General features: G+C 35.3%; 4 protein-coding genes across 5 annotated transcripts; 2 read left to right on the top strand and 2 right to left on the bottom strand.

Annotated features, from left to right (window-relative positions):
• Positions 1 to 1,557: 1,557 nt before the first annotated feature.
• Positions 1,558 to 3,678, bottom strand: LOC125497886 (uncharacterized). Its single transcript, XM_048645595.2, has one exon. It carries the CDS (start codon positions 3,676 to 3,678, stop codon positions 1,558 to 1,560), a length of 2,121 nt encoding a protein of 706 aa, XP_048501552.2.
• Positions 3,679 to 7,012: 3,334 nt separating this feature from the next.
• LOC104907866 (vacuolar protein sorting-associated protein 55 homolog) lies at positions 7,013 to 13,395 on the top strand. Of its 2 annotated transcripts, XM_010696882.4 has the most exons (6): positions 7,013 to 7,177; positions 9,270 to 9,420; positions 11,547 to 11,689; positions 11,805 to 11,844; positions 12,673 to 12,760; positions 12,868 to 13,395. In XM_010696882.4, the coding sequence occupies exons 3-6, from the start codon at positions 11,591 to 11,593 to the stop codon at positions 13,058 to 13,060; spliced, it is 420 nt and encodes a 139-aa protein (XP_010695184.1). In that variant the 5' UTR covers positions 7,013 to 7,177; positions 9,270 to 9,420; positions 11,547 to 11,590; the 3' UTR covers positions 13,061 to 13,395. The 2 variants fall into 2 exon arrangements, with proteins under 2 accessions (XP_010695184.1, XP_010695183.1); XM_010696881.4 differs by lacking the exon at positions 9,270 to 9,420 and having other exon boundaries at positions 7,014 to 7,177.
• Positions 13,396 to 15,556: 2,161 nt separating this feature from the next.
• On the top strand, positions 15,557 to 16,160 carry LOC104907865 (hypothetical protein). The gene has a single exon (XM_010696880.4). It carries the CDS (start codon positions 15,718 to 15,720, stop codon positions 15,997 to 15,999), a length of 282 nt encoding a protein of 93 aa, XP_010695182.1. The 5' UTR covers positions 15,557 to 15,717; the 3' UTR covers positions 16,000 to 16,160.
• A 2,297-nt stretch (positions 16,161 to 18,457) lies between these two features.
• On the bottom strand, positions 18,458 to 24,633 carry LOC104907863 (phosphoacetylglucosamine mutase). Its single transcript, XM_010696879.4, has 9 exons — positions 24,035 to 24,633; positions 23,680 to 23,942; positions 23,038 to 23,157; positions 22,791 to 22,933; positions 22,414 to 22,662; positions 21,107 to 21,522; positions 20,847 to 21,016; positions 19,002 to 19,098; positions 18,458 to 18,786 (listed from the first exon to the last, which is right to left on the bottom strand). Exons 1-9 carry the CDS (start codon positions 24,093 to 24,095, stop codon positions 18,629 to 18,631), a joined length of 1,677 nt encoding a protein of 558 aa, XP_010695181.3. The 5' UTR covers positions 24,096 to 24,633; the 3' UTR covers positions 18,458 to 18,628.
• Positions 24,634 to 25,936: the final 1,303 nt, after the last annotated feature.

The raw sequence follows: 25,936 nt of genomic DNA, 5'->3' as shown, positions 1-25,936 counted from the left end.
GGAGTATTCCAACGACTTCTGAGAAACGTTCACCATGCATTAAATATGTGTTTTCGTAGTGACAACATGTATATGGTTGGAAATAAATAGACTTTACCGAATAATTTGTCACTGCAATCAACATGACGCCATATATGAGATAACGGCACTCTCTTGCAAAAAAAAGTGGGCATTGCAAGGTCATCTTCATCTTCAAGAATGACATAAGATGCATCAGTCAATAACATCTGTCTGGAATCGTCAACAATGTCATTTTGTGTAGCAGGCACTATCTGTACAGATTGGAGCACATAGATGTAGCCTGCTTGAAATCTCCCAAGAAATCTCTCAATATGAGGGGACAATACAGTACAATGTATGCCATCACCCTATAAAAGCAATAATATTAATGTATTATTATGGGTGTAATAATGGAAAGAAAATTTCCCAATATAATAAGAGTTATTTATAATATTTACCTCACTATCCACAAAAAGCATTTTCCAAATTTGTTTGCAAGCTCCACGATGTGTGAAGGTGAAGATGTCAAAATTATGAACCAATCGTGCTCGCACATCATATTTTCGTACTCCGCAAGGAAATAAACGAGCAAAGGGTGTACAATGATATTCCATCCTAATAATGACCACAATTACATACAAATATATAACATCACTTTCAATTGATACTGTTAAATCTAAAACATCGCGTGCATTAAAACCATGTGTAAACTACAACATCAAAGAAGTATAATTAATAACATTTATTAAATTTCGTTCAAATATGGTACGTAATAAGTAATATATAAATGTAAGATACACTATGTAGGAAGTAACAAAACTTCCTTGTACACAATATTTTTTGTGAACACTCCTTCCTTTCCTCTAATCTTTCCATTGTCGACAGTAATCTTTGTCGTGTTCTCGGAAATTCCACGCGAAAGTGCAACATACAACTGCCCATGGCTAAATACATGATCATGAAGATATATCCCAACATGTGGGATGGTTTGCCCTTGAGACTTGTTTATAGTTAAACTAAAGCTCAACTTTACAGGGAATTGCTTTCTGACCATCTCAAAAGGTAACCTAATATCTTCAGCAGTTTTCAACGGAATTCTTGGCAAAAAGACCCTGTTTCCCCTTGCATGTCCAGTTAAAATCTCAGCATCGATGAAATGATCCTTTAGCGAATGGCAAAGTAGTCGTGTTCCATTACAAAGACCATTTTTAGGATCGATATTCCTGAGAAGCATTAGAGGAACGCCAGGTTTCAGTTTGAGCACATGTGGAGGCAGTCCTGACGCGACAATTGAATTTAGGAACTCTTGATATAGGTTTCTTGTATCATCAGGCACTGAATCAAATGAGTAGTATGTTCGTCCTTCTCCGAGAAATCGTTCGATAACCTTGTCATTGATTCTATCAGCATTTTCGTTCAATGGAGTGATGATTGCTCTTTCAACCATAAAATTTCCATCACCGATGTGTTCATTTAGATTGGGGAAAATTTGATCAATCAACCCATCAATCGAGGTCTCAGCAACAGTAGGGATAACCATGTTACTCGGCAATTTTATCATATCATCTGAAATGGTAGGTTCATCGCCATTTCCAATAGAGAGTAAGAAATTAGCGAATCCATTGTCATGTCTAGAATCATGTTTTCTCTCAATTGCAGAACCGAAATATGGTTCCATAGTGGAGACCTTATCAAGGATGCATCAATCATTTGAGCTCTTGTTCCATTTCTCACAACAGGTAGAACTTGCCTGAAATCCCCATCAAACACAATTATTTTTCCCCCAAATGGCAAGTCATTTCCCATTAAATCCTTAAGTGAACGATCAACTGCTTCAAACTGATACCTATGTGTCATTGGTGCCTCATCCCATATAATAACTGAAGAATGTTTTAAAAGAATGTCGGTTTTTGAACCCTTTGTAAAGGTGCATGACGATGAGCTATCTGGTTTTAATGGTAGTTGAAAAGTTGAGTGTGAAGTTCTCCCTTGGTGCAACAATGTGGCAGCAATTCCAGAAGTTGCTGTTGGGGTAGCTATCTCACCTCTACCTTTTATAGTAGCTAATATAGCTCGATACAGATATGTTTTTCCAGTACAACCGGGACCATCAACAAAGAAAGCACCACCATTTTTTAAAGTGATAGCATTCATCACTGTGTCATATGCATGTCGTTGATCAGCATTCAACTTACCCATGCACTCGGTATCCTCAGTAGGAACTGGCACTGAGAAATACTCCTCCATCACTTCAGATAACTCGTCAATATTTTCCACAGATTCTGGTAAAGTTGGCAATTCATTGTAGTCTGATATTGTTTTTCTGAGCGGTCGTAATAAGCGATCCCAGTCTTTAAGAAGCTTGTAAGTTAGAATTTCATTGTTGTTTGCCGTTGTCGAAGACGGATAATTCTCAACCAAGTGTGGGAAGAACTCATCCCACAGTGCACGTAATCCAGATGGTTGACAATATATTAAGATAGTTGCAAATAATCGTCTCAGTGCCGACGGCATTCTTACCTGACATGCTTCTCTAAGACATTGACGTATGCTTTCATCATTCTCAATAAGACCTAAGGACTCAGCTGCAGCTCTAAAGGTAGGGTGGGGTATCCCATTGACAGTCCTTAAATGATCATATGATTGGGGCCCTTTGACTTGGTTTAGTAACATTCTTAGGTAAAACCTTTCAACATCCAGAGGCGAAGCTACATACAATCGACCAATTACTCTCTGCATGGTTTTCCTTCGGCGCCACTTTCGCGTGGAATTAATCCATCTATATTTTTCTGGAAATTCTCTATATAAGTAATTTCTGGCTTCAGGATCTACTGAATTCATCTTGAAAAATTCAGTCAACATTGTTTTGGAGTTCCTTGGGTCAGCCAAAATGCTTTCGATAGGTTGGTTTCCTTCGAATCTAACTTGGTGCATGTTTGGCAAGTGAACTTGCAGACGGTCTACCGACGGGTTCATCCGAGTCATTGGAAATTTGTAAAATTTCCACATAGCTTCAGGTGCACAAATCCATCTTGCATCAACGAACTGTGCAATCTCATCCCCTTTATGAACTTCCATGGAAACTCTATCAGAACCCTTATGGATGTATTTGTATAAATATTTGACACACTTAATGCTGCTGCATATCTCTACATTAATGTGACAATCATACTTATTCAACAACCATGGGTTATATGGAACTACCCACCGATTATCTACAGTTACTCGTGAATTCTCACGTAATGGTACAGGTGGAGCATCTTGACGCCGACGGTAGATGGGATATGAGTCATTTCCTTGCTTTGTACAATTAGAGAATGACTTAGGAAATCCCTTCTTACAACTCCCTTGTTTCATGCATGGTGAACGTGGATTCTGGACACCACATGGGTTGTGAATCATGTGTTTAAGAATCCTTTTATGGAGCTCTGGTTCTTGTTGTTGGTCAGGAATTTCTGCTCTCACTATTTTATCGTAATCATCAGGAGTGGCAAGCTTGTCACTTTGGTCAAGAATTAGTAACATATGAACATGTGGAAGCCCTCGTTTTTGGAATTCAATCACATATACATAAGTAACTACCTTCCCGAGAACATTCCTTTCTAACACATCCTTTTTTAACTCCTCGAGTCTGGCATGAAGTACCCTTGTTAGCAAGTCTGGACTCACACCATACATCCATCTCTATCACCATTCACCGACTCCCAACTCAACAACAACAAAAAAAAAAAAAAAACTCTTCTTTCTTCTCCTTTCCTCACCCTCACCTTACCCACCCTCATCACTCTCACTTCTAGTAACTTTCCACCATTTTCATTCACCTCTCATTTTCTCTCTCCTCTTTCTTTTTAATTCATGGGAAGTCGTACCCAATCTCACAAGCTCAGCAATGGGCTCTACGTTACGGGCCGGCCCGATTCCCAACCCAAATAACGCCCACCAACAATGGCTGCTCGTGCCGTACCCTACACTGGTGGCGACATCAAGAAATCCGGCGAACTCGGCAAGATGTTCGACGTCACCACCACCACTACCCAGCTCATCAAATCAACTATTTCAAGTATTAAGCATGCAACAGTAGATTTTATCTGAAGGAAAGGTAATTCGCCAGAAAATGTAATGTTTGATTTAATCCGAAAATTATAAATCAATGTTTCCAAAATATAATCCGAATAGTATAAAATTTTCCCCCTTGCCTAACATATAAATTATGATTTCACAAACTTAAATTTGAAATTTTCTGTCAGAGTTTGAAATTGGATTTTTTTTGAAATTAAAATGAAAATGAATTAAAGTTAAATTGTATAAAAGACCTTTTTTTTTCTGAAAATGGTGCTTAATTTCACTATTTTTTTAAAAAATCTAGAATTTTATAATTTTATACTTAATTTCACTATTTTTTTTTTCTGAAAATGAAATTAAAATGAAAATGAATTAAAGTTAAATGGTATAAAATCTAGAATTTTATACTTTTATCATGTACTCAAAAATTACACTTTTATCATGAAAATTATACTTTTATCATGAACATTTTATTTTCTGAAATCTAGAAATTAAATCAAACTCATAAATATATTTTAAATCTAGAAAATTATACTTTTAACATGAAATAACAAAAATCGGTGTATTTTTTTTTTTTTTGAAATAACAAAAATCGTTGTTTTTTTTTTTTGAAATAATAAAAATCGTTAATTTTTTGGTTTTTGAAATAACAAAAATCTATACTTTTCTCTTGGTGCTTAAGTTCACTGTTAATGTAATTTTTTATCCAAAATTTGATTTTTGCAAAAGTTGTTGGCGAAATTTTTTTATTATCACCCTTTTATCTTGGTGCTTAATTTCACTGTTAGTAATAATTACGCCTAAAATTGCTCTTGTTTTTTCAACTAATTTGAAATAAATTGCAAGATTGAAAGAATTGTGTACCTTTTTGGAAGATTGAAAATCGTCGATGGTCAAATGTGTGATAATCCCGGTGAAATTTTATGTTTTTTTTGCATATTGTTGTGTATATCGTGTATAGGTATTGAATTTTGCGAGTTTTTGAGAACAATTGTAAGTGTTGATTGTGAATGTTTTTTTATGTATTGAGACTACTGTAAGTGATTTGTGAGTTTTTTAGAACAGTGATTTGTATGTTAAGTTTTATTTTTTTGTAAAGTTCAGTGATTTGTGAATTTCTTCTAACGTGATTTTCTCATTTATTTCCTGATATAAGTGATTTGTGAGTGATTTAAGTGATTTGCTTAATTTTTGTAAAGTTTGATTTGCTCTCTAATACCCGTGGCTTTGTTTGAGGTAATAGTGAATTGTAATATTGAAAGGGAAGGGGGGGCAAATTAGTCAGTTCAAAAAAGGACACCACACCTCCCCCCTTCCCTTATGTAATAGAGATATGGCTCAGATACAATTCTACCTTCTAGAGTTTCACTAAAACTCTAGAGAATCCGGACTCATTCTAAATCACGATGATATGCTACTATTCCAAATCACCATGAATTTAGGGTGCGTTCTCCTCAACTTAAAAAATTAAGTTTCAGGTCCAATAAGTTCAGATAAGTTCAGATAAGTTGCAATAAGGTCCAATAAGGCAATAAGTTCCAATCAGGTCTAATAAGGTCCAATAAGTTCCAATCAGGTGCAATAAGCTCAAATCAGGTGCAATAAGCTCCAATAAGGTCTAATAAGTTCCAATAAGGACTAATAAGGTCCAAATAGTCAATGTTCAATAAACATTTGTATTATTGTCCATTATGTTATTATTAGAATTTTAATTAAAGTACCACAATGATTATATAGTATTATACTTGTATTAGTGTCTATTATTTTGTTAAATATTTGTATTATGGTATATTATTTTATTATTCATATTACTATTAGCTGATTATGTTATCATTACAATTTTTATTAAAGTACCACAATATATATTATTATACTTGTATTATTGTCTATTATTTGATTATTCATATTACTATTAGGTGATTATATTATTATTAAATAATATTATAATCATGGTCAAGTAATTAAGGTTTACAATAACAATCATTATAATTACAATATTTTGCAATTCGTCTTTAAATAACTAAAGATAACATATTTTCGTTACTAATAACAATGAAAGATATAAATGTAGAGTGAGAGATAAGGAGTTAATGCATTCTACTACCTTCACATAAATGAAAGTGGGTGAAAGTTTTTCATATGTGTCAATTTTAACTTGTTAGCAATAAATGTTAATCAACTTTTGATTTTCCACTAGTGCTTTATAAAATCAAAACAAGAGTACTCCATCTGTTTCAAAATATAAGGCATTTACGCTTTATGAAAATTTGCTTTGACCACAAATATCTCTCAAATACGATGAATAAAAATTATAAAAATTATACCGTTGGATTCGTCTTGAAAAATACTATAATAATATTATTTTTTAAATTTTTTTATCATTGTAAATTGAGAGTAATTAACGGTCAAAGTTCGACCTCGAACCTTGTGCCTTATATTGTGAAACGGAGGGAGTATTAGATATATTAGTAGTCAAAGTTATGTATAGGCAAATATATAAATAGCAAATTTTGTTTGTTAAATTAATTATCATAAGAGATAATTAATAATAATTATTTTTTTAAAGGACGAATTTTAATAATTATTACTTCATAATAAATTTTGAGGGGGTAGTATTTACGTTAGGGGTAATATTTATGTTATAAATGGTCAATTTTTTTGTCTAATAAAGTCAAATAAGTTTCAATCAAGTCCAATAAGGTATAATAAGTTTCAATCAGGTCCAATAAGGTCTAATATGTTTCAATCAGGGCCAATAAGGTCTAATAAGTTTCAATAAGGTCAATAAGTTCCAATAAGGTCCAATAAGTTCCAATCAGGTCGAATAAGTTGAATCAGGTCCAATCAAATTTAATAAGTTCTAATAAATTCAGTTCAAATTCAATTCAGATAAGGTCCAATAAGTTCAGGCCAATAAGTTGAAGACAACGCACCCTTAGGACAAATTATCCTTTCCATCGGAATTTCCATAATCTGTCTCATATCCTAAGTCATACCCTTGTCTGAGCAGATTGGTGGGTGCCACAAAATTCATCCGGACGTTCCTTCAATTTCTCCCCTTCCATATTCGATTCAAGCTAACTATCTGCACCTTCAATTTCTTTACGCCCACCTGGTATGTTGATTTAATGATTTTATTGATTTATTGATTTCACCCCTCATAAAGTCATAATTGTTTAATTTCAAGCCCTTTTTTTCTCGACGATAATTTTATTGATACCGATAACGCTATTGTAATACTATACTTTAAATTGACGAATTTCATATTGATAAAGTTTTAATTTTGTTTGATTACTGATTGCCCAACTTTTTATTAAAGTTTATGGTTTTGTACTTTTGTTTGATTCGTTGAACATGTATAAATTCTTGGTTGCAAGTTTATGCCATGATTGTTTTTGTCACTACTGTTGGATCTGAGCTATAAAGTTTTACTATTTTTGTGAGGGGGGTAACTATATGTCGAATATATACAACATTAGTAGTAGTTTTTGATGTCTGAACTCTGAAGCATGTAAAAACTGCAGTTTGTTGAAGTGGGACAATACCCATCTTGGCAAACCATGCAAGTCAATCATTGCCAAGTAGAAATCAGGGTATCATGGATTTGAATGGATTGACATTTTAATTAGGGTTTCCGTTTTGTTCGAGTAATGGATGAAATTGATCTGGTACAAATTACAATATGCCGTATTCAAGATATGATGGTTTTGATGGGCAAGGCTACGTGATGAGGAGATAAACCCTAACCTGTATGGATGATAAGGTTTAAATGGAAATTGAAGTGTGTATAAGCATTAGTAGCCTTTAAGCATCACCACTTAGAAGTAGCCTCAATTGGAAGTCACAGGATGTTTCTTGGCAGTGGCACCAAGAGGATATAACTTGGGGTACTTTCTCAACTGTGAAGAAGGCAGCCATTAATTTTGGGCTAGGGTGAGGGAGGGGATGGGGTTATTTTTGGTGGTGGGGTGGGGGAGGAGGGAGAAAGAGGTTTAAAGGTTTATTATAATTGTTTTACAGGTTACAAGTCATTTTCAACTTAGAGGATGTTTCGTTGGAAATGGGAAAAGGGAAAGGAATCAAGAAAGGGTTAGGTAAAGAAAGGAACTCAAACTTGTTAATTTTAACATATGTTTGGCTAGACTAGAGAAACAAGTCTCTCGCATCCTCACCACCGGTCCACCATCACCATTTTAAGAAAACCCACCACCTCCACATCCACCTCCACCAAAGTTGCCCAAATGTTCACCATTGCAAAATCAGTGGTCACGACCAAAGTCCCACTTCCACCACTGCATCACAAGTTTTTATATGAAAACTCCACAACTGAAGTTTCGTTTTGACCATTAAGAGTCTCATTCATACTTATATTAAGCGGTATTGTGTGCATCACTCACTTTCTTTCTCTTTTTTTCTCTTTATTGCTATTTTTAGGTGGGGTGGCTTTCTGTTGGTTTTAAGTTGGTGGGTGATTTTCGAGATGGTTGGGGTGGTGGGGGTGATTTTTGGGTAGTTAGTTTAGGGTGGTGGAGGTTGTTTCTGGAGATTGTTTTCGAGTGGTAGGTTTGTATATGTTTTGGTTCGGTGGTGAGGTTGTTTCAGGTGGTTGTTTGGAGTGGTCAATGTGGGTTTCTGGTGTTTGGGTTGTGGTGGTGAGGTGAGTTTTGACTTGGTTGTGGTGGGGGTGGGTTTCGAGTGGCTGGGTCATGGTGATTGTTGTTGGGGACATGCGGTGGTGACGTTGAGTGGTTGTGCTGGTACGGTGGGTGAGGCTGGTGGTTGTGGCGGTGGAAGTGAGGCTGGTGGTTGTGGGGGTAAGGTGAGGTTGGTGGTCAAGGACTCAAGGTAGCCAATTTGTTGTTTACCTTTATCCTTTGTTGAAAGTGGAGGGGGCGGGGGAACATGTTAGAGGGATATGGGTAATGAAAACGGTAAAGGGAATGCTAAAAATAGTAAAAGAAACATCAATAAGGAAATTAGGCTTCTCTATTTCTTAACCATTTCTTGAGACCCCCGAACCAAACAACCCCTTACTCTAGGGAAAGTAGTATAAAGGTTGATATATTAAAAAATATTTAAAAAGTTTGTATTATCTTGGAAAAACCGGTTAATGTTTATATTATTCTAGTTAAATTCTTCCTTATTATTTTGGAAATTCTTAAAACGGCGTATGATATGCTACTATTCTAAACATGGTGATAATTTAGGACAAGTCCCCTTTGTATCGGAATCTCCATAGCCTCTGAGGTGGTGGGTGTATCTGTCGACGTGCAACATCCGATGTTTCTTAGATTTCTGCGCTTCCGCATCCGATTTAAGCAAACTTCTCGCACTTTTTGATTCCTTCACGCCCACCTGGTATGTTTATTTATTAATTTCAACCATCATTTTTTGGTCAAATTCCAATTCCTTTGTCAACGTTGGTATTATTGATACCATTAACACTAAATTGGTATATATTTGAATTCAAAATTTCACATTGATGAAGTTAGAATTTTGGATTACTGATTGTCCAACATCTGTGATGCTTTTCAATTGTACTTAGTTGTTTGAATTGGTGATCATCATCGCCTTATGAGAGTTAATATGTGTATCTTTTTGCTTGATTTTTTGTGAAATGTATGAATTCTTGGCTGCAAATGTATGCTATGATTGTTTTTTGTCACAGTTGGACCTGAACTATGAATTTTTGCTATTTTTAGTGAGGGTGGCAACTTTTATATCTTAAATACATTTAACTATATAGTATATCAAGTTTTATTTTTTTTTGGAGTGTGTCTCAACTATCAAGCGTGTAAAAACTGGAATTTGTTACATTGGAACAATCCCATGTTGGCACGGCATGCGAGTATTGGACTCCACAGTCATTGCCAAGCAGAAATCAGGGCATCATGGCTTTTGAAAAGATTGATATTCTTATTAGGGTTTCCATTTCGTTCGAGTCGTCGATTATATTTGATCTGATACAATGTGGATAAGAGTGAAAAAAGGATTGAGGCGGGAAGTGGAAAAAGGATTGAGGTGGGATTGCAGCCACTGGCCTATATAAGATATGGTTTTGATAGGATAGACCGAGTGATGAGGAGGCAAATATTAACTTGTTTGGATGATCAGGGAAATGGAAATTGAAGGGTCTATAAACATTAGTAGCTATCAGCATCATTCATTAGAAGTAGCCTCGATCAGGAGTGTTAGGGTGATTTTCTCTTTTGCGATGGTTTTTTCAGGGCTTTTTTCTTTTCACATGAGAAAGTACACCAAATTATAACCTCTAGGTGCCACTTTGTTTTGCTTGTAAGAGATATGGGTGCTTGCTCTTGATGGATAAACTTACTACGTTGTTATGGCTTTTATTGGGAGAGGGTCACACCTTGTTGTTATAAGTGGTGTTCAGGTATAGATTTCGCTTCAGTGGGTTCTGTCTTCCACTGGGACTGATATGTTCTTAATATAAAATTTTGTCCTTGAAGGAGCTCGTTTAGAGACTCTTAGGTGCCTTATCATTAATTGAATAATGAATTTGTCCTTCTTGCTATCCTTACATTCTATTTGGATATCAATAGAACTTTTACGGCCCGTTTGGTAAGAGGTTATAAATGGTGGGAATGGTAATGCATTATAGTGTAAATTTGTACTAGAAATCCAATGTCATTACCAATGGTAATGCTATTTAATCACAAGATATCCATTTTCTTTCTAAAATTTCATTACTATCCATTACCACTTGGGAAGGTGGTATTAGGTGGTAATGAAAATTTATAAAGGAAAACCCATGTTTTGTGATAAAGTTTCATTCCCATGGTTATGGACAAGTGAAAATCTTTACAAATTTACACTAAATTTCATTACCATTACCACTATTTATAACCACTAACCAAGCGTGCCGTTAGGGGTTTGGAGTTTAAATTTAGAAGGTGAAAGTTCTTCAAAGCTGCATAGACAATGAAGCTTCATTCTCAGTGCAGATGACAAAATTTCATGGTCTTTAAATGGAATGTGCTTATTGCCCTTGGCTAATGGCTATGTCCGCTTTTCAAGGTGTTATTAATATAGCCTGATTTTTCATTTACAGATTCATCTATAAGTGAGTGAGTAGCTCAAGAATAGTCAAGCAATGACAAATTCTGTAGTTTGATAGTTCTAGAATGATTAAATACAATTGTAGTGTTTATCCTTGAAAATGATTTAAGGGCTTCAGATAATCACATCGTTATGCGTCCTGAGACTCTAGAGGCCTTATCTGTGACAAAAAACGGCCTCGACACCATCACGAGCTTGAGAAAGTGCAAAACTGTGGAGGTCATTGCAAAAATTTGAGATCCAATCTGCCAGCTGTTAGTGTGTTTCCTGAGTTGCAATTCACAATTTTTTAAATAATAACTAGGTTTTCTTTTGTAAGTGTTAGTATACTCATGCTTCTCATCACTTGATATGTTTCTCGGCTTTCTCCTACTGTATGTGATTTATTTCCTTTTTGCTTCCAGTGGTTTTCAACCTATGTGGTGAGTGGTAAGAGTGAGACGATAAAATGGCAGACTTACCTGGATATATGGTGGCTTGTGTGCAAAGTGGAAGGCTTGCTTTCCTAGCAATTCTGGTGTCTGGAGGAATTGTATTGCAGATTTTGGTCAATATTAAACTTTATTTTCCTTTTGTCGTTGCTTTGATTTTGCAAGATTTCCCCTGCGATCAGTATGCTAATGTATAATTAATGTCTTACAAATGCTTTATGCTGCTCGCAGGCATGTGCTCTGTACAATAACTGGTGGCCAATGCTTTCAGGTACAGGTCTCGGGATATTTACAGTTACACATGCTACCTGTAATTAATACTACATAATAAAAAGTTTCATTGCATGTAATATTCAACGAATATGTGCTTATGTATGATAACATACATCGATACATTGTTTGGATAGAAATGTAGGAGAGAAATGAAGGGGAGGGACAGAGGAGGAAGGGGAGGGGAAAGATGAAGCTCCATTTTCCATCCCAATCTCTCCAACTTGGGAGGGATGATGTTTATTCCCTTCCCTCTCCCTCCCCTTCCTTCCCCAATCTTTTATCCAAACAAGGAAACTTGTTCGCTGCTCTTTCCTTTTTTCTTTGTTTCCTAACATCCAAACAAAGTGTGATTGACAAGGTGTTGAGTGTGAAGTATTGGGCTCTTTACAGTATATTCTTAAATCCCAATAAGCTCACAATGTTTCTTAAGTATAGGTTATCGTTATCCCCCCCAAACAGTCTTCTTTAGGTTGCCTATATTCTGTAACTTGTCCAGCCTCCCCCACCCCAACTCTCAGTTACTTTGTACTTTATAGTTTCTCGCCAGCAGTATGAAGTATTGGATTTCATTATATAAATTATGATAGGAAAATTTGATGCGTTAAAGACAGAGAAATTTTCTGTGTTGAACTTATTTGAAAGTCAGGCTATTTGGAATATGTTATTGATTGATAATGTGAGCCTGTGAGGATAGGACATTTTGGTTAATTTGCTTGGATGGGCCCCACACCAATTCCCGTTCTCTGTTGGTGAAAAACAAGTTCTCTCGTTGGCCTTTTCCCTTTTGCGCTGGACTCTGACATTACTATTGTTTCTTGTTTTGCAGTTATTATGTATGTCCTTCTCCCTATGCCTATGATGTTCTTTGCTGGATCTGACGCCTCTTCGCTTTTTACAGAATCCTCTGGTAACAGGTAGTTATTGGTGCTTATCTATGCTACTGTGAGATTTTCAACTGTTAGCCTTACAATACTAACTGTTTGTCTTTTTTCTTCTGCCCCCCTTTCAACTCATCTAATAGTTGGCTGAACGCCACCAAATTCTTAACCGGAGCTTCAGTGGTTGGCAGTATAGCAATACCAGCTATTTTAAAACATGCTGGTGTGATTGGTTGGGGAGCCCTAACTATGGAGCTTTCGTCGTTTTTCGTATTTGTTCTGGCCATTTTGTGCTTCATTAAAATGGATGACTATGATGCGTATACTATCCTTTGATAAATCATTGGTGGTATTTCCACTTTCCATACCAGGACAATTGATCTCTGTTCCTGAAAGCAAACATCTTCGGTGCGATCACAGTTTTCGCTTGTGTATGTGGTTTTTTGATGTGTAAATTAGTGCATAGCATTGTTTATTGCCATTATGTAAATCTTGTGAAGGTGGAGGGAAGAAATGAAAGACTAAAAGGAGGCTGTCATTGCAACTGTTAATCTTCGAGGGAAATGTGTGGTTGTTTTCATTTGCTTCGGCTACTGCGTGTACTGCCTTAATGGGAAAATATTGTTATCAGAAAAATAACTCATTGCAATGTGTAAATCAAATTCTTACAAGATGCAAATAATTCATGGCTGCAAGACACTATGACACCACTGATCACACACAAGGATGAGTGCTATTTTTCCTCGGGAGGAACCAAATTGCCTTTCCTATTGTTTTTTAACCTATTTGTCATATATATATATATATATATATAGGTTTAAGTTCATATGAGAACCACCCTTATGGTGAGAACCGTGAGAACCACTCATTTTTCCTCATTTTACGAAGATTTTGATCACTTCATAACATTTTTGCTCAATTTTTGTTTCACTTATTTTATGGTTTTGCTCATTTAACAACTTTGTACTCATTTATCAACGTTTTTGCTCATTTTACGTTTTGGTCATTTTACTTTTTTTTTCTCATTGAACTTTTTTATGCTCATTTTACGTTTTTCTTCTTTACATTTTTGTACATTTTACGTTTTTGATAACTTAATGTTTTCTACTCATTTTATATTTTTACTCATTTGTTACTTTTTTTGCTCATTTTAGGAAGTTTTTGCTTATTTTAAGGGGTTCTCACGGTTCTCACCATAAGAGGGTTCTCACTAGAACCCAACCCTATATAGGTTTAATATATATATATATATATATATAATATATATATATATATATATATGATCTTCTTAACTCTAAATTGAACTCATCTGAACTTGTTAGTTGTTAACATTCTTTTGAATTCATATCAAGATAAGGCTCTAAAATGTTGGATAGTGTATCGAAAGTATAAATAACCACTAAATAATCTAATTACAATTATTTTGAAGTCCTATTGCATTTTATTTTATGATTTATAAAAACACAATAGTCTGCTTGGTAAGAAGCCATAAATGGTGGGAATGGTAATGTATTATGGTGTAAATTTGTATTAGAAATCCAATGTCATTATCTATGGTAATGCTACTCAATCCCAATATATTCATATTTTTCATGAAATCTCATTACTATCCATTACCATTTGGAAATGTGGTATTGGGTGGCGATTGTATCGGAAGTAGGGTCAGCGCGAAAAGATAATCAAAATTTATAAAAAGAAACTCATGTGATGAAGTTTCATTTTCATGGTGAATAACATGAGAATTTCTTTACAAATTTACACTAAGAGCTCGTCTGGTTCACTAATTTTAGGGTTCAAATAACGAAATCAATTAACGATTCCCTTTCTTCATGTTTGGTTCAACCCCTTACCAATCAATTACCATTACTTGGTGGTAATGAACTCTCCCAATTTGTTACCTCCCCTCCCCCTCAAGTAACAAAATCCATTAGTTGGTGCATGGTGGTAATGATTACCATTCCATGGCTTGAACCAAACACCCAACAAATATAATTAATTTTATTATCATTTTCCTTTTTTATTTTTTTCCATTACATATTTTAAACCAAACGATCCCTAAATATCACTATCATTACCGATATTTATGACTAGTAACCAAGGACACTATATCTACATCCAATTTCTTTTTGATAAGGAGAGAAAATCTAAGAAGGCCCTTCAATCAGGGGTCAACCTAAAACATCATTTTTTTTTTTGAAAGAGAAATTTCATTAATTGAAGGCCAAACGGCATCTACAATAGGTATTAAAGTAAAACAAGATACAATTAAACAAGACTAAATCAAATTCGTCTTCGAAGAAACTACAATGAACCAGATCGAACAATACAGCACTGCCCTCTTGTATTTGCTGAATCAAGCAGCTATTGATGAGGAAGTCTATCATTCTGATATAGTTTGGGAAGAACATTCTTGATTGAATCAGGTTGACCGCATCTGAGATTCCAATACCTTCATGTTGAGTCTCGAACTTCAACGAATGAGAATAATTTCTCATACATAAAAACAAAAGATCCATACTCACAACTCCCATAGGGGAGAAGGAGATTTCCAAAACAGAAACTAAAAACCCCATAACAGGGTTTGAGAAAATCTCATAAAGAGATACTAATTTATTGAACAAAACAAGAAAATAAATTAAAAACTGGAAATAAAAGGGGAAAAGGGGCTTACCATGGATGAAAACATCCATGGCAGCCCCTAATTGATGAAGAAAGGGTAGAAGAGGCTAGGGTTTGAGAGAGAGAAAAAGAGAGAGGAGGCTAGGGTTTTTTTAACCTAAAACATCATTGTAGATGATGTAAATCTACATCCATGAAATATAAAAACACAAGAGTATAATGGAAAAAAACAAGGCGAAAAATAAAAAACCCTCCTTTGAGTTCTCCCTATCCTTTGTGAAAGATAAAGATAAACCCTTTCCGAAATTCCTACACCCAAACAGTAAACACACTCTTCTCTCTTTCCTCGCCCGTTACTATTACCAATTACCCAAATGGGTTTTCTATGGTGGAAGCGCAAGAATCCGACAGCCGATACAAAAGCACCCGAAAAATCAAAAGGCGGTGATTCTGTAGAAGGGATGAACGGAGCAATGGAGGTCCGACGCCCTGCTCCGACTGAAGTTACCGTATTTGAATTCGGGTCGATTGCAGCTTCTGCAGATAAGGTTACGCTTGCCGGGTACTGCCCCGTTTCTGAAGAACTGGAGCCTTGTCGTTGGGAAATTCTACCCACTGCTGATTCTAATGCCCCACAATTCCGGGTTGTTTTCTGATCATATTGTGCTTTCTTCCATGTAATTGGAATTCAACATTTGGTTTTTTTTTTTTTTTTTAATTTTATACTTGTAGTTTTAATGTCTGTTATGAACTCTGAAGATGATAATTTCATTATGATTTATGGGAGTGAAAAAGATTGATGGGATTGTTGGCTTTACTAATGGACTCACTTTTATTCTTATCTTGATTTTTGTTCTTGTTTTTATTTTTAAGCTCTATGTGAATATGTGATAGTTGAGTTGAGTCATACAACATGTGCAAAAGAAATTTGGGTCTAACAAATTGCAACAAATGAAGTTTCTTTTAACAAAACTATGATTGTTGAGTAGATATTGCACCGTTGGATATCTCTTTGAGTAGCTCTATGTGATTATTTAGTTTGTGTAATTTTGAGTTGAGAATTTAGGCTTCGTTTCTTTAAGGAAAGTAATTGTAGCTTAGTTTTTCGTTGTCTGGAATACTGGAATGTAATGGAATCGGGGAGGATAGGTGGGAGAGAGGGGAAGAATGGGGAGGATGATGTGTGTTTTTCCCTCTGACAAGGAAAATTGTTTTTTCGGAAAACTGTTTTCCATCCTCTACAAATCGAACATAAGAAATGGGAAAACGAATTTTCAAGGAAAAGATTTTACACCCAACCAAACACACTCTTGGTTTTAGTTGATTGAAAATTGTGGTTTATTTTCCTTAATATTGAACAATTTTGTTCATTAGTCTTCTTGTAAGCAAATTTTGGGAGGTAGATTGCAGGGACTGTGGATTAAGCATGTAATGGCTGGAAGTTTGTGAGTTTTTTTCCATCAGCATCCCTTTGAAGGATTTGAATATAACCCTTGGCTTTCATGTCTTTCGATTAATTTGTGTCTTGAAATATGGAGAAAAATAATGTAGGGGCAAAGGCAATGCGGATATGGGGAACCTGGTTTAGCTTGCACAGCAAGTAGACGCATGGAGGTGCGAGTGTTCATTAGGGGTGCATACACTTTGACTAGGAGCACCATCCTTGATACAATTGGGTGCAAGAAGTTATTTTGCCGTTGGAACTTGAGGATAGGTGGTTCTGTAATTATATATAGATGGTATTTAGATGGAAATTCATGCTTCAGCATGCTCTCTAGCAGAAATTTTATCTTCCTTACTGAACAAGTCAGTGAATTCCTCCCTTCTATGTGATTATTTCGTAAACTCGTACTCTGAATTTTGTCTACCATGAAGATAAGCATCCTTGCGTATAAATAGTTATTTTTGGCTATTATTCTTCTTTGGTATCACGTTTCCGCCTCACTTTGGAATTGAAGTTAGTTTGAGGCTATGACTACAAGCAATGCTATTGTCTATCAATCCATGAGATTTGGGATGAAAGGATGAATGGTTGATAAATTTGGTACTGGATGACGGAGTGAAAAGCCAGGTGATGTTTGATCCCCATGTTTAGGCTATGTTCAGTTCACCTTATTTTTGCTTATTTCAGATCTAATCAGATCAGATCAGAAAAAATTAGTTCAGATCAGATCAGATCAGTTCAGATCATGCTTATATTTAAAAATCACTATATCTTTCGTTACATATTAGTAAAAATTATAATAATTGAATATTAATAAAGTACTCATTGAGACGAATCAAACAAGACCCCACATGACTTTTTTTTTTCTTATATATTGAGAAAAATCTAAAAGATAAGATCTTGTTATCTGATCAGTTCAGATCAGATCAGAACAGAAAAAATAAGTTCAGATCAGATCAGATAAGTTCAGATTAGAAAATTTCAGGTGAACTAAACATAGCCTTAAATCACTGGCTGCACTCATTGATTCAAGTATTCAACTATAGTCCAGAATGATACCCGTTACGTAAATGTTGACAGCAGAAAAATTTCAAGGGGAATTGCCATATTTGCTGATGGATTTGAAACTTTTCTGTTTGTGTGCTTTGTTTTATTGTTTATGCAGAAAAGCTTAGTGTTTCACACTTGAACTGGTTGCATTTGCATATGGTAATTAGTGTGCCACTAAGTTAGTTTGTACAAAAGCTATAGTTTTTGTCTAGTTTTGTTCAATGACATAGAGCTGAAATGTGAAGTGCCATATGCATTGAAACACTTGTTTTTAGCTGTTCATGATTATCTAGTACTTGACCACAATTACGACGTTTACTGCGTTCATACTCCTTGATCATCTAGCTCTTGACCACAGAAGTATGGCATACTCTCGTTTACAAACAATTCCTCTTCTACATGAACCATTAGTATTTAACTATTTATATATGTACTTTAGGGGGAAAAAGGATGAACTTTGACGTTCACGTTTTTCCCCCCTCTTGTGGCATATGCGAGAAGCCGACTACAGATTTAGTTTGCAGGAAATGTATTATCAAGGCTACCTTTTCATGATGCCCAACTACGATACTCAATCAGTTCCATAACTAAAGTAACTAAAATACTCCAACACGCTCATGTTCAATCAAGGAAATGAATTAAACATATAACCAAATCAGTAAAACGTTTAACAAAAAAAAAAGGGTCTTCAACGAAGATTAAGGATTTCTAGAAAGGGATTAGCTGAGGTAAAAAGGATGTAACAATTGTTTCTGGAACGATAAAAGCGAGATGGCGAAGCAGCAACTTGTTCATTGAGAGCTACCAGATCCAAGGAACTGATCTACAATCTTTGCTACTGCATTAGCTAGACTATCGGCCTCTTCTTGGGAGGCAGCTTCTGCATACACCCGAATGACGTCCTCTGTACCCGAGGGTCGGATAAAACATCGGCCATGACAATACTTTGCTGCTCACAAGAAATTTACATGTCAATAATTATTTGAGAGAGAGATGGGGTTTCTTATGACTAACGATCAAATGAAAAAATGGGAACATCATTAAACAAGAACAAGAATCTTAATTATAGCAGGCAGCAGCTACACACAAAATGTATACATTTTACTTTTTCGTCAATAACCCAAATGAACATTCGAGCTCAAATAACTAGAGAGGAGTTTTTACCAGTTTCAGTGTCAATTGCTTCTTGGATGCCAGCAGGCTGCACAACTACAGTCTCAGCATTTGCAGTGACAACAGCTGTTCTGTCGACAACCTTGACCTGAAATTCCGATAAAGAAAAGGATGACCATGCGAGAACTTTACTAGAGTAGTAACCTACACTTAAAGAAAGAAGTAAGCAATTCACGAATACTTAATTGTTGTTTATCACAAGATACAAGTCATAAATTTGCTAGAGTACCAATTGGAAAGAGTTTGTCATAGCTCCTAATATCTAGGTACATGACAAAATACTCCCTCCATCTTCTGCTACTTGCTGCATTTTCCATAAATAGATGTCTCCTTTTACTCGCAATATTTTTTATCTGGTAATCATGATTCACCAAAAAGTACCAATATTCCCCTTTACATTTATCATCTTCCTACCTAGAACTCCCTAATATTTGTCATTTTCCTATAAAGTTATGGTCTCTACTACAACTTTTCTCCTTTCCTAAATACTTGTGCCTACAACAATGTAGCAACTAATTAAAGACGGAGGGAATACAAAATAAGACACAAATTCCCATCACTCGTGATTTATGGTCAATAGGTAGTAACTAGTAAAGGGTACTTTAATCCTTTTCCTTAGGATCATGTATACTACTGGTGCCTGGTGAAACTTGGCTTGTTCATTTGAAGGCAGTAAAAGCCTCCAAAACTGGTGGAACTTAGCTAAATTATGCATCCATGAATGAGACAGCAAGAAAAAAGAAATAATTTGCAACTGCAGAAAGTCGAAAAAATATTTCTCCAGTTTCCACAATATAACTATGGCCATTGTCTACTGTTAACAAGGTCGGAGCACAAATCACTATACATCAAATACGCAGGACATATCAAAATGTCACCAGCAGTCTGCTGATGAACCCAACAAATTAGAGTGTACTCAACAAGAAGAAAATAAAACAGATAGTGCCAAAGATTTCCAGATGCAGGAGTTGATATACAGAATAATCCTTCTACATCAAAAGAAGGCAGAAACCGCAGGATAATGAAGCTTATTCTGCATTAACATTAAGAGAAATTGCCGATTTCAAAGGTTGTTTAAGGATTAAATATGCCAGATCTATGGTAAAATCAGGATTGCCCAAGATTATGGATATTTGGATATATCTTGATAAATCAGATCATTTCAGCAGTATTAAATTTCAATAAATAAGCAACACGAAGCTTAACAGCCCACTGTTTATACAAGCACCCATCCCTTAGTTACAGGGAAAACTCCGATTACAACATTTTGCTAAGAACTGATATTCAGGGAGAGGGTACATTAGGCAATATCGTTATAAGTTAGTTGTGGATAGCTTCAAGAAGTTAGGAAAAAAGTTAGAGAAGAAATTGTAAAAATAGTGAAGATTAGGAAGAGGGAAATAATGCTGAAAACTGTAAGAGATATTAATTTGGTTAAGTTCTCTTGGGAGTGAATCAGGCAACTCGAATGCTTGGTATTCCATCTTATCTTCTGTAATTTCCCAATTATCAATGCAAAGTCCATTTTCAATCTTTAATTTTTTTCACTAAAGTGCTCCAGCTATGTCAGATAATAGCACTTTTCAGCCAGAGAAAATACTTCCACTCGGTTACTACACAACCAGCCAAAAGATGGGGATTTCTGGCATTAGAAATAACAGAAACGAGAGAAGCATTTGTCATAAATTAATGTATGATAGAACAAGTGCCAGAAAGATGCTAGACGATGTGAAGGACAAAAAGAAGCTAGGCTGGCCGTTATTGAAGGTTCTCTGCATCCAACAATGAGAATGTTATATATTACTTCTATATGAAGAATACAACGAAGTAGCAAACCTTAAGCTGTCTGCTAGGCAGATCTATATAGAGTTCATTCCATTTCTGAATTGACCATCCTGTATGTAGTAGGATAGCTTCCACCAATAGCAATCCACTCAATGCATCACCAACGGCCTGATTGATCAACTTACTGACAGCTAATAATCTCAACACCGCCTTTTGACTTTCTGAGCTTGATAAAGGCAAGAAAGTTAGTAGGAAGTTCGATTATTACAGACTAAAAGAAGTTATGATAATAGAATTATATATCAACCGACCTGTAGAAGAGGAAGAGAGCTCACTATTTCTAGCCTCCAACCAAGATAGAATTCTATCAGAAAACAATATGGTGCCATGGCCATTTGCTTCAAAGTATATACCAATATCATATTCAGAAGCCTTTTCATGTAAATACTTTACTCCAGTTGGAGTGATAAAAATATCTAACCCCAATTTCTTCAGATAAGAGGTTGATGCCCCATTGGCATAGGCAGTTTGCACTATGCCCAGACTTGGACGATAAGGATCACAAGGTGTTTCATTTTCGTTGTCTTTGAGAACATTTAATTGCTCTTTAATAAAAAGAGCAAACAATGATAACATCTTGTCACCATCAACAAGGTCAATCATCTTACTGTCTGGTTGCAGAAGAAAGTACACAAGCCTATCTGCATCACCATCTAAACTTGCACACCTGGAATGCTAGAACCATCTCAACAGTTAGCGTTGCTCCCTATTTAAACAATTTACTCAACATAATTGAAAATTTGTTAACCTAAACACTAACTAGTGAAATTTATTGATTGAAGATCTAGTCCAAAGATGTAGCAAAAAAGCTACAGTTGGGCTTCATATCAGCCATGAGAATCAGGAATATGAAATCTAGTGTAAGATATTACTTTCAAGGTGCAAGAGATTACTTTCAAGTGAAAAGAACCACTTAGATTTGTCTTAAAATCATTCATTTCAATGTCACAGAACAGCAACGTACAGTAGGCAGCTGAGAGCCATTTTCTCAACAAAGTTACATGAGGTATATACAGGCAGACATCATAAGAAAAATTCTATGTTGCCATTAACCATAAACATTAATTTTTTTTCCTACAAAAAATTTGTCAAATTCCAATTCTCCATGATACTATACTTTAAGCTTGGCATTCAATCCACTTTCTAAAGCTATGCCAGTCAAAAAGAATGCGCTTGATATGTGAATTTTTTTTTTCTACACCAGGTTGAGGTCTTGACATTACCAGTAGCATAGTATATAGAATAAAAGAATGTATCACTAGTAAAATAAACCAATCAATGCATGGGTATCTACTCCATTAACAGTTAACCCTATCCCCAAAAAAGCAAGACAAAATTCCATGGCGTGGGGGTGTTTTGAAGGTTGCAGTCAGATACATATGTAATATGTCTTCTGCATCAGAATTTAGCAGCTAACCAAGCTAGCACATCCTAGATTCTCAAGTAGTTCAATGAAGGCTTCAATTCCCCTAACAAACACCAGATATGGACTGCATGTTTGATGAAGTAAAAGCAACATTAAAGACCATAAAACAAAGTGAACGGGTATACGACTAACCTCAGGCCAATTTCACTAGGGCTGAACCCAGAAGGTACAACCTTCTCTTTCTGCACAAAATCAGCTCCGACTCCTTCATTCAGAGCACCTTCTCCTTTGCTGGAATTTCTCACTTCTATTATCAGACCACCACATAAATCTTTCAATACTTCAAGTTTATCACCTCCTACTCCATTAGCCCCATCAACCACCACTTTATCATTGGATTTGCTCGCATCTTTTCCATTTGGGATCAACTCCACTAAGCACCTAAATCAATTAAAGCAACGGTACTCATTAGGCGATCTAACTTCTAAGAAGGCACTTGTTTGGCATTGTTGATACGAATTGAGTAGAAGAAATGTAGTAAACACTTGCATGGTGCGTGCACTACTAACTTGTAAGAATGTGAGAGCTGCTGAAAGTAATCATGCTCAGTTGATTTTATACCCATGTTCCTGGCACGGACCATCCAATGTAATTGTGGTGTGGTTAAAACGCCCATATCATGGGAGATTGCACCGATTATAGAGCTGATACCCTAAAAGGAAGGCATAAATCATTTAGACCTTCGGCAACCATTTAACTAAGTACAGAATTAGCATCACTGGAACAAAAGATTGCACATGAAATGAAAAGTATTACTTGTCTTGCAGCATCAACGAGCGATTCTCCGCTGGGCCGAGTGTCTCTTCCCAGCAAGATCTCTGCTGGCCGGCCATTATCAAATGAGATGCCCTCTTTCCTCACGAAATCATCAATAAGCTGCAACAACCCACAACCAGCCCAATCTTCAGTCAAAAGCAGAATGTAGCTTAATAAAAAAGGATATTCATATTTCATGTTCATCACCATAACAAATTAGCATGAATTATTCCATCTAAAAAACCATAAAATGAGAAAAAAAATAAAGACCCAACATTCCAACTTCCACAACAATAAGGGTAATGACAACAGCATACCAAAATGATATATGAGGTAAGATTAAACAACTATGATCATGAGGATATCTCAGAATTACTCCTATCTCCAGCAAAATCTTAGATAACATAAAAATTTCTTCACATTTTTTTTCTTCTCATTGGAGAATTCAACTCCAGTATCCCACTCAACCTATTAAATATATGATTAACACAAATATAAATTTACACATTTTAATCACACCCACAAAAAAAAATTGTAACTTGAATACAATTGCAATAAGAAAAAACTCACATTGTGAGACTTGAGAAAACAAACAAAACTCAGAAAAAGAAGAAAGTTATGAGTAAAGAGAGAGAAAGAAACCTGAAGAAGTTGATTGGGATCAGAAGCATTAACAAGTGCATCAGCAAAGGGCTCCCATTGTTGAGACAACATTCCACCATTAGGGTCTGCTATTTTGACTCCATTATCAGAAACCTTGTTATGTGAAGCTGTGATCATCAATCCAATCACTGATTGAGTTTTCAGAGATCTTAAAGCAGCCAAGATTCCTACTCTGTACACCGTTGATCTTAGAAGTGTTGCATCTGCTCTGAATCCTGCTGTTCCATAGGATAATTTCACCCCTGCATTTTTATATTTAAAGACAGAAACTTTGGTTATTTGATCCAAAAGTTCTAATGAAATTGGAAGGGGATTTTGTAGAGAAAGATCATACCTTTAGGGGGTGGGAAGTGGGAGGAAGATTGTAGAAGAAGGGAACGCTGTTCTTCGTTCATACTGTAATTTGAAGAGAGAGATTATAATGGAAAACGTAAGGAAAAGTAGTGTTGAGATTTTAAGGGAGATGAGTAGATGACTGCCAAAAATATATTAAAAATGTGAAATAAATAAGGTTTGGTATCTCGGATCGGGGTAGTACGTGGGTTATCTAATCAATGGATAGATAAAGTTTTTTCCGTGTAGCAACAAAAATATTGTATTCGACTTTGAGTTGAATTTGACATAAAAATGTTAGATTATGTAAAATTAATTGTAGGCTTATACGACGGCGAGGTTATTATATTAGTTTGTCAAACAGGTCAGGTTTTTGATACAAAGTGGTGTTTGGAACACTAATAGTTTGGAAGAGTAGTTTTTATAGGGAATTAATGTCTTTAAGCTTGAGTTTTGTCATCAGATAAATGCAGTATGATGAGTTTTGCCCAACAGCAACTATAAACATGAAGATTTCGTCCTGCACACAGTATAAAAGGCAGAAAAGAAAAAGAAAAAAAAAGAGAGAAGATAATCTCAGATTTATTCTGTATATCAGGTGATAGCCATAAGACAAATTATCTTGAACTTTCAAAACAAATTATCAGAATTACAGATAACCATGACACTAGGACTACAAATATGTACAATAATGCTGCTAGTGCTATAGGTTCATAAGGCCAAAACTTTTGATCATCAGATATAGGTTGGCAAACCGTCTTCATGAAGATGTTCTTGGTTTTGTCATGATGGATCATGGCTTGCAGTACATGATCCTCTGAAACGACCACCCTCGATCCCATACTCTTTACGTGCGTGGCTCCAACCTATGAAGATGAAGAGAAGAACAACAGATCTCCTAAACGGTCCTTTGATGCCTGCATACAATACTTCTTTTCTTCTAAAGTCCCCGAAGTAATAAGATGATAAACAAACATATTTTTTTGTTGTCCTTGCCTATAAGCGCGACTTATGGCTTGCCTTTCCACGGAAGCAGTGGCGGATCTTGAAAGATTTGGTATAGGGGCCAGATTTTTCCACAATAACATATTAACAGATGTGAAAGTATAGAACTATAAAAACATTAAAAAAACTAATATGAATCCGGTGCACACTAATTAGTGTGCACCCGATCCATATCACGTGAGTTTATGATAGTGTATATTGATATGATATAGTGTATACTGATATGATATAGTGTATGTTAAAATGATATAGTGTATGTTGCAATGATATAGTGTATGTTATAATGATATAGTGTATGTTAAAATGATATAGTGTATGTTAAAGTGATATAATGTATGTTAAAGTGATATAGTGTGTATTAAAATAATATAGTGTATGTTAAAGTGATATAGTGTATGTTAAAGTGATTTAGTGTGTGTTAAAATGATATAGTAGTGTATATTAAAATGATATAGTGTATGTTACAGTGATATAGTGTATGTTAACGTAATATAGTGTATGTTAAAGTGATATAGTGTATGTTAGTACTGTTTAACGGGTCATGTGTCTGGGCCTGGTCCACACTATTTTTAGTGTGAACCGGGTCCACGCAAGTCGGATTGTAAAAACATATGAATATACTTCTATATTTGTCAATTTTTCGTATGAGTAATTAAATTGATATTAGTAAATCAACTAGTTATATATACTTATATTTTATTTATCTTTTTAAATGCAACAAAGGAGTATGTTTTGTGAGATACAAAATATTCCATTATTGCATTCAAAACAAAACGGAGGAAGTAATATAATTTAATAATTACATAATACAAAACTCAATAATATTGCTTGCATCTACAATAATTTATAAAGCAAATAAAACACACACATGAATAAATTTGAAAAAAAAAAAAAATGA

Source organism: Beta vulgaris, chromosome 5, assembly GCF_026745355.1.
Source record: "Beta vulgaris subsp. vulgaris cultivar EL10 chromosome 5, EL10.2, whole genome shotgun sequence".
Lineage (NCBI taxonomy): Eukaryota > Viridiplantae > Streptophyta > Magnoliopsida > Caryophyllales > Amaranthaceae > Beta > Beta vulgaris.
This window is presented reverse-complemented; position numbering and strand designations above follow the sequence as displayed.

Bases quoted from the DNA above. Each gene is read 5' to 3' on its own strand.
- LOC104907866 (XM_010696882.4), top strand. From the start codon at position 11,591: ATGGCAGACTTACCTGGATATATGGTGGCTTGTGTGCAAAGTGGAAGG. The intron at 11,690-11,804 runs GTCAATATTAAA...TGCTGCTCGCAG, and splicing joins GAATTGTATTGCAGATTTTG to GCATGTGCTCTGTACAATAA. The intron at 11,845-12,672 runs GTACAGGTCTCG...CTTGTTTTGCAG, and splicing joins CTGGTGGCCAATGCTTTCAG to TTATTATGTATGTCCTTCTC.
- LOC104907863 (XM_010696879.4), bottom strand. From the start codon at position 24,095: ATGAACGAAGAACAGCGTTCCCTTCTTCTACAATCTTCCTCCCACTTC. The intron at 22,934-23,037 runs GTAATACTTTTC...CCTTCCTTTTAG, and splicing joins TCGTTGATGCTGCAAGACAA to GGTATCAGCTCTATAATCGG. The intron at 18,787-19,001 runs GTAAAAACTCCT...TCTTGTGAGCAG, and splicing joins AGCAATTGACACTGAAACTG to CAAAGTATTGTCATGGCCGA.
- LOC104907865 (XM_010696880.4), top strand. From the start codon at position 15,718: ATGGGTTTTCTATGGTGGAAGCGCAAGAATCCGACAGCCGATACAAAA.
- LOC125497886 (XM_048645595.2), bottom strand. From the start codon at position 3,678: ATGTATGGTGTGAGTCCAGACTTGCTAACAAGGGTACTTCATGCCAGA.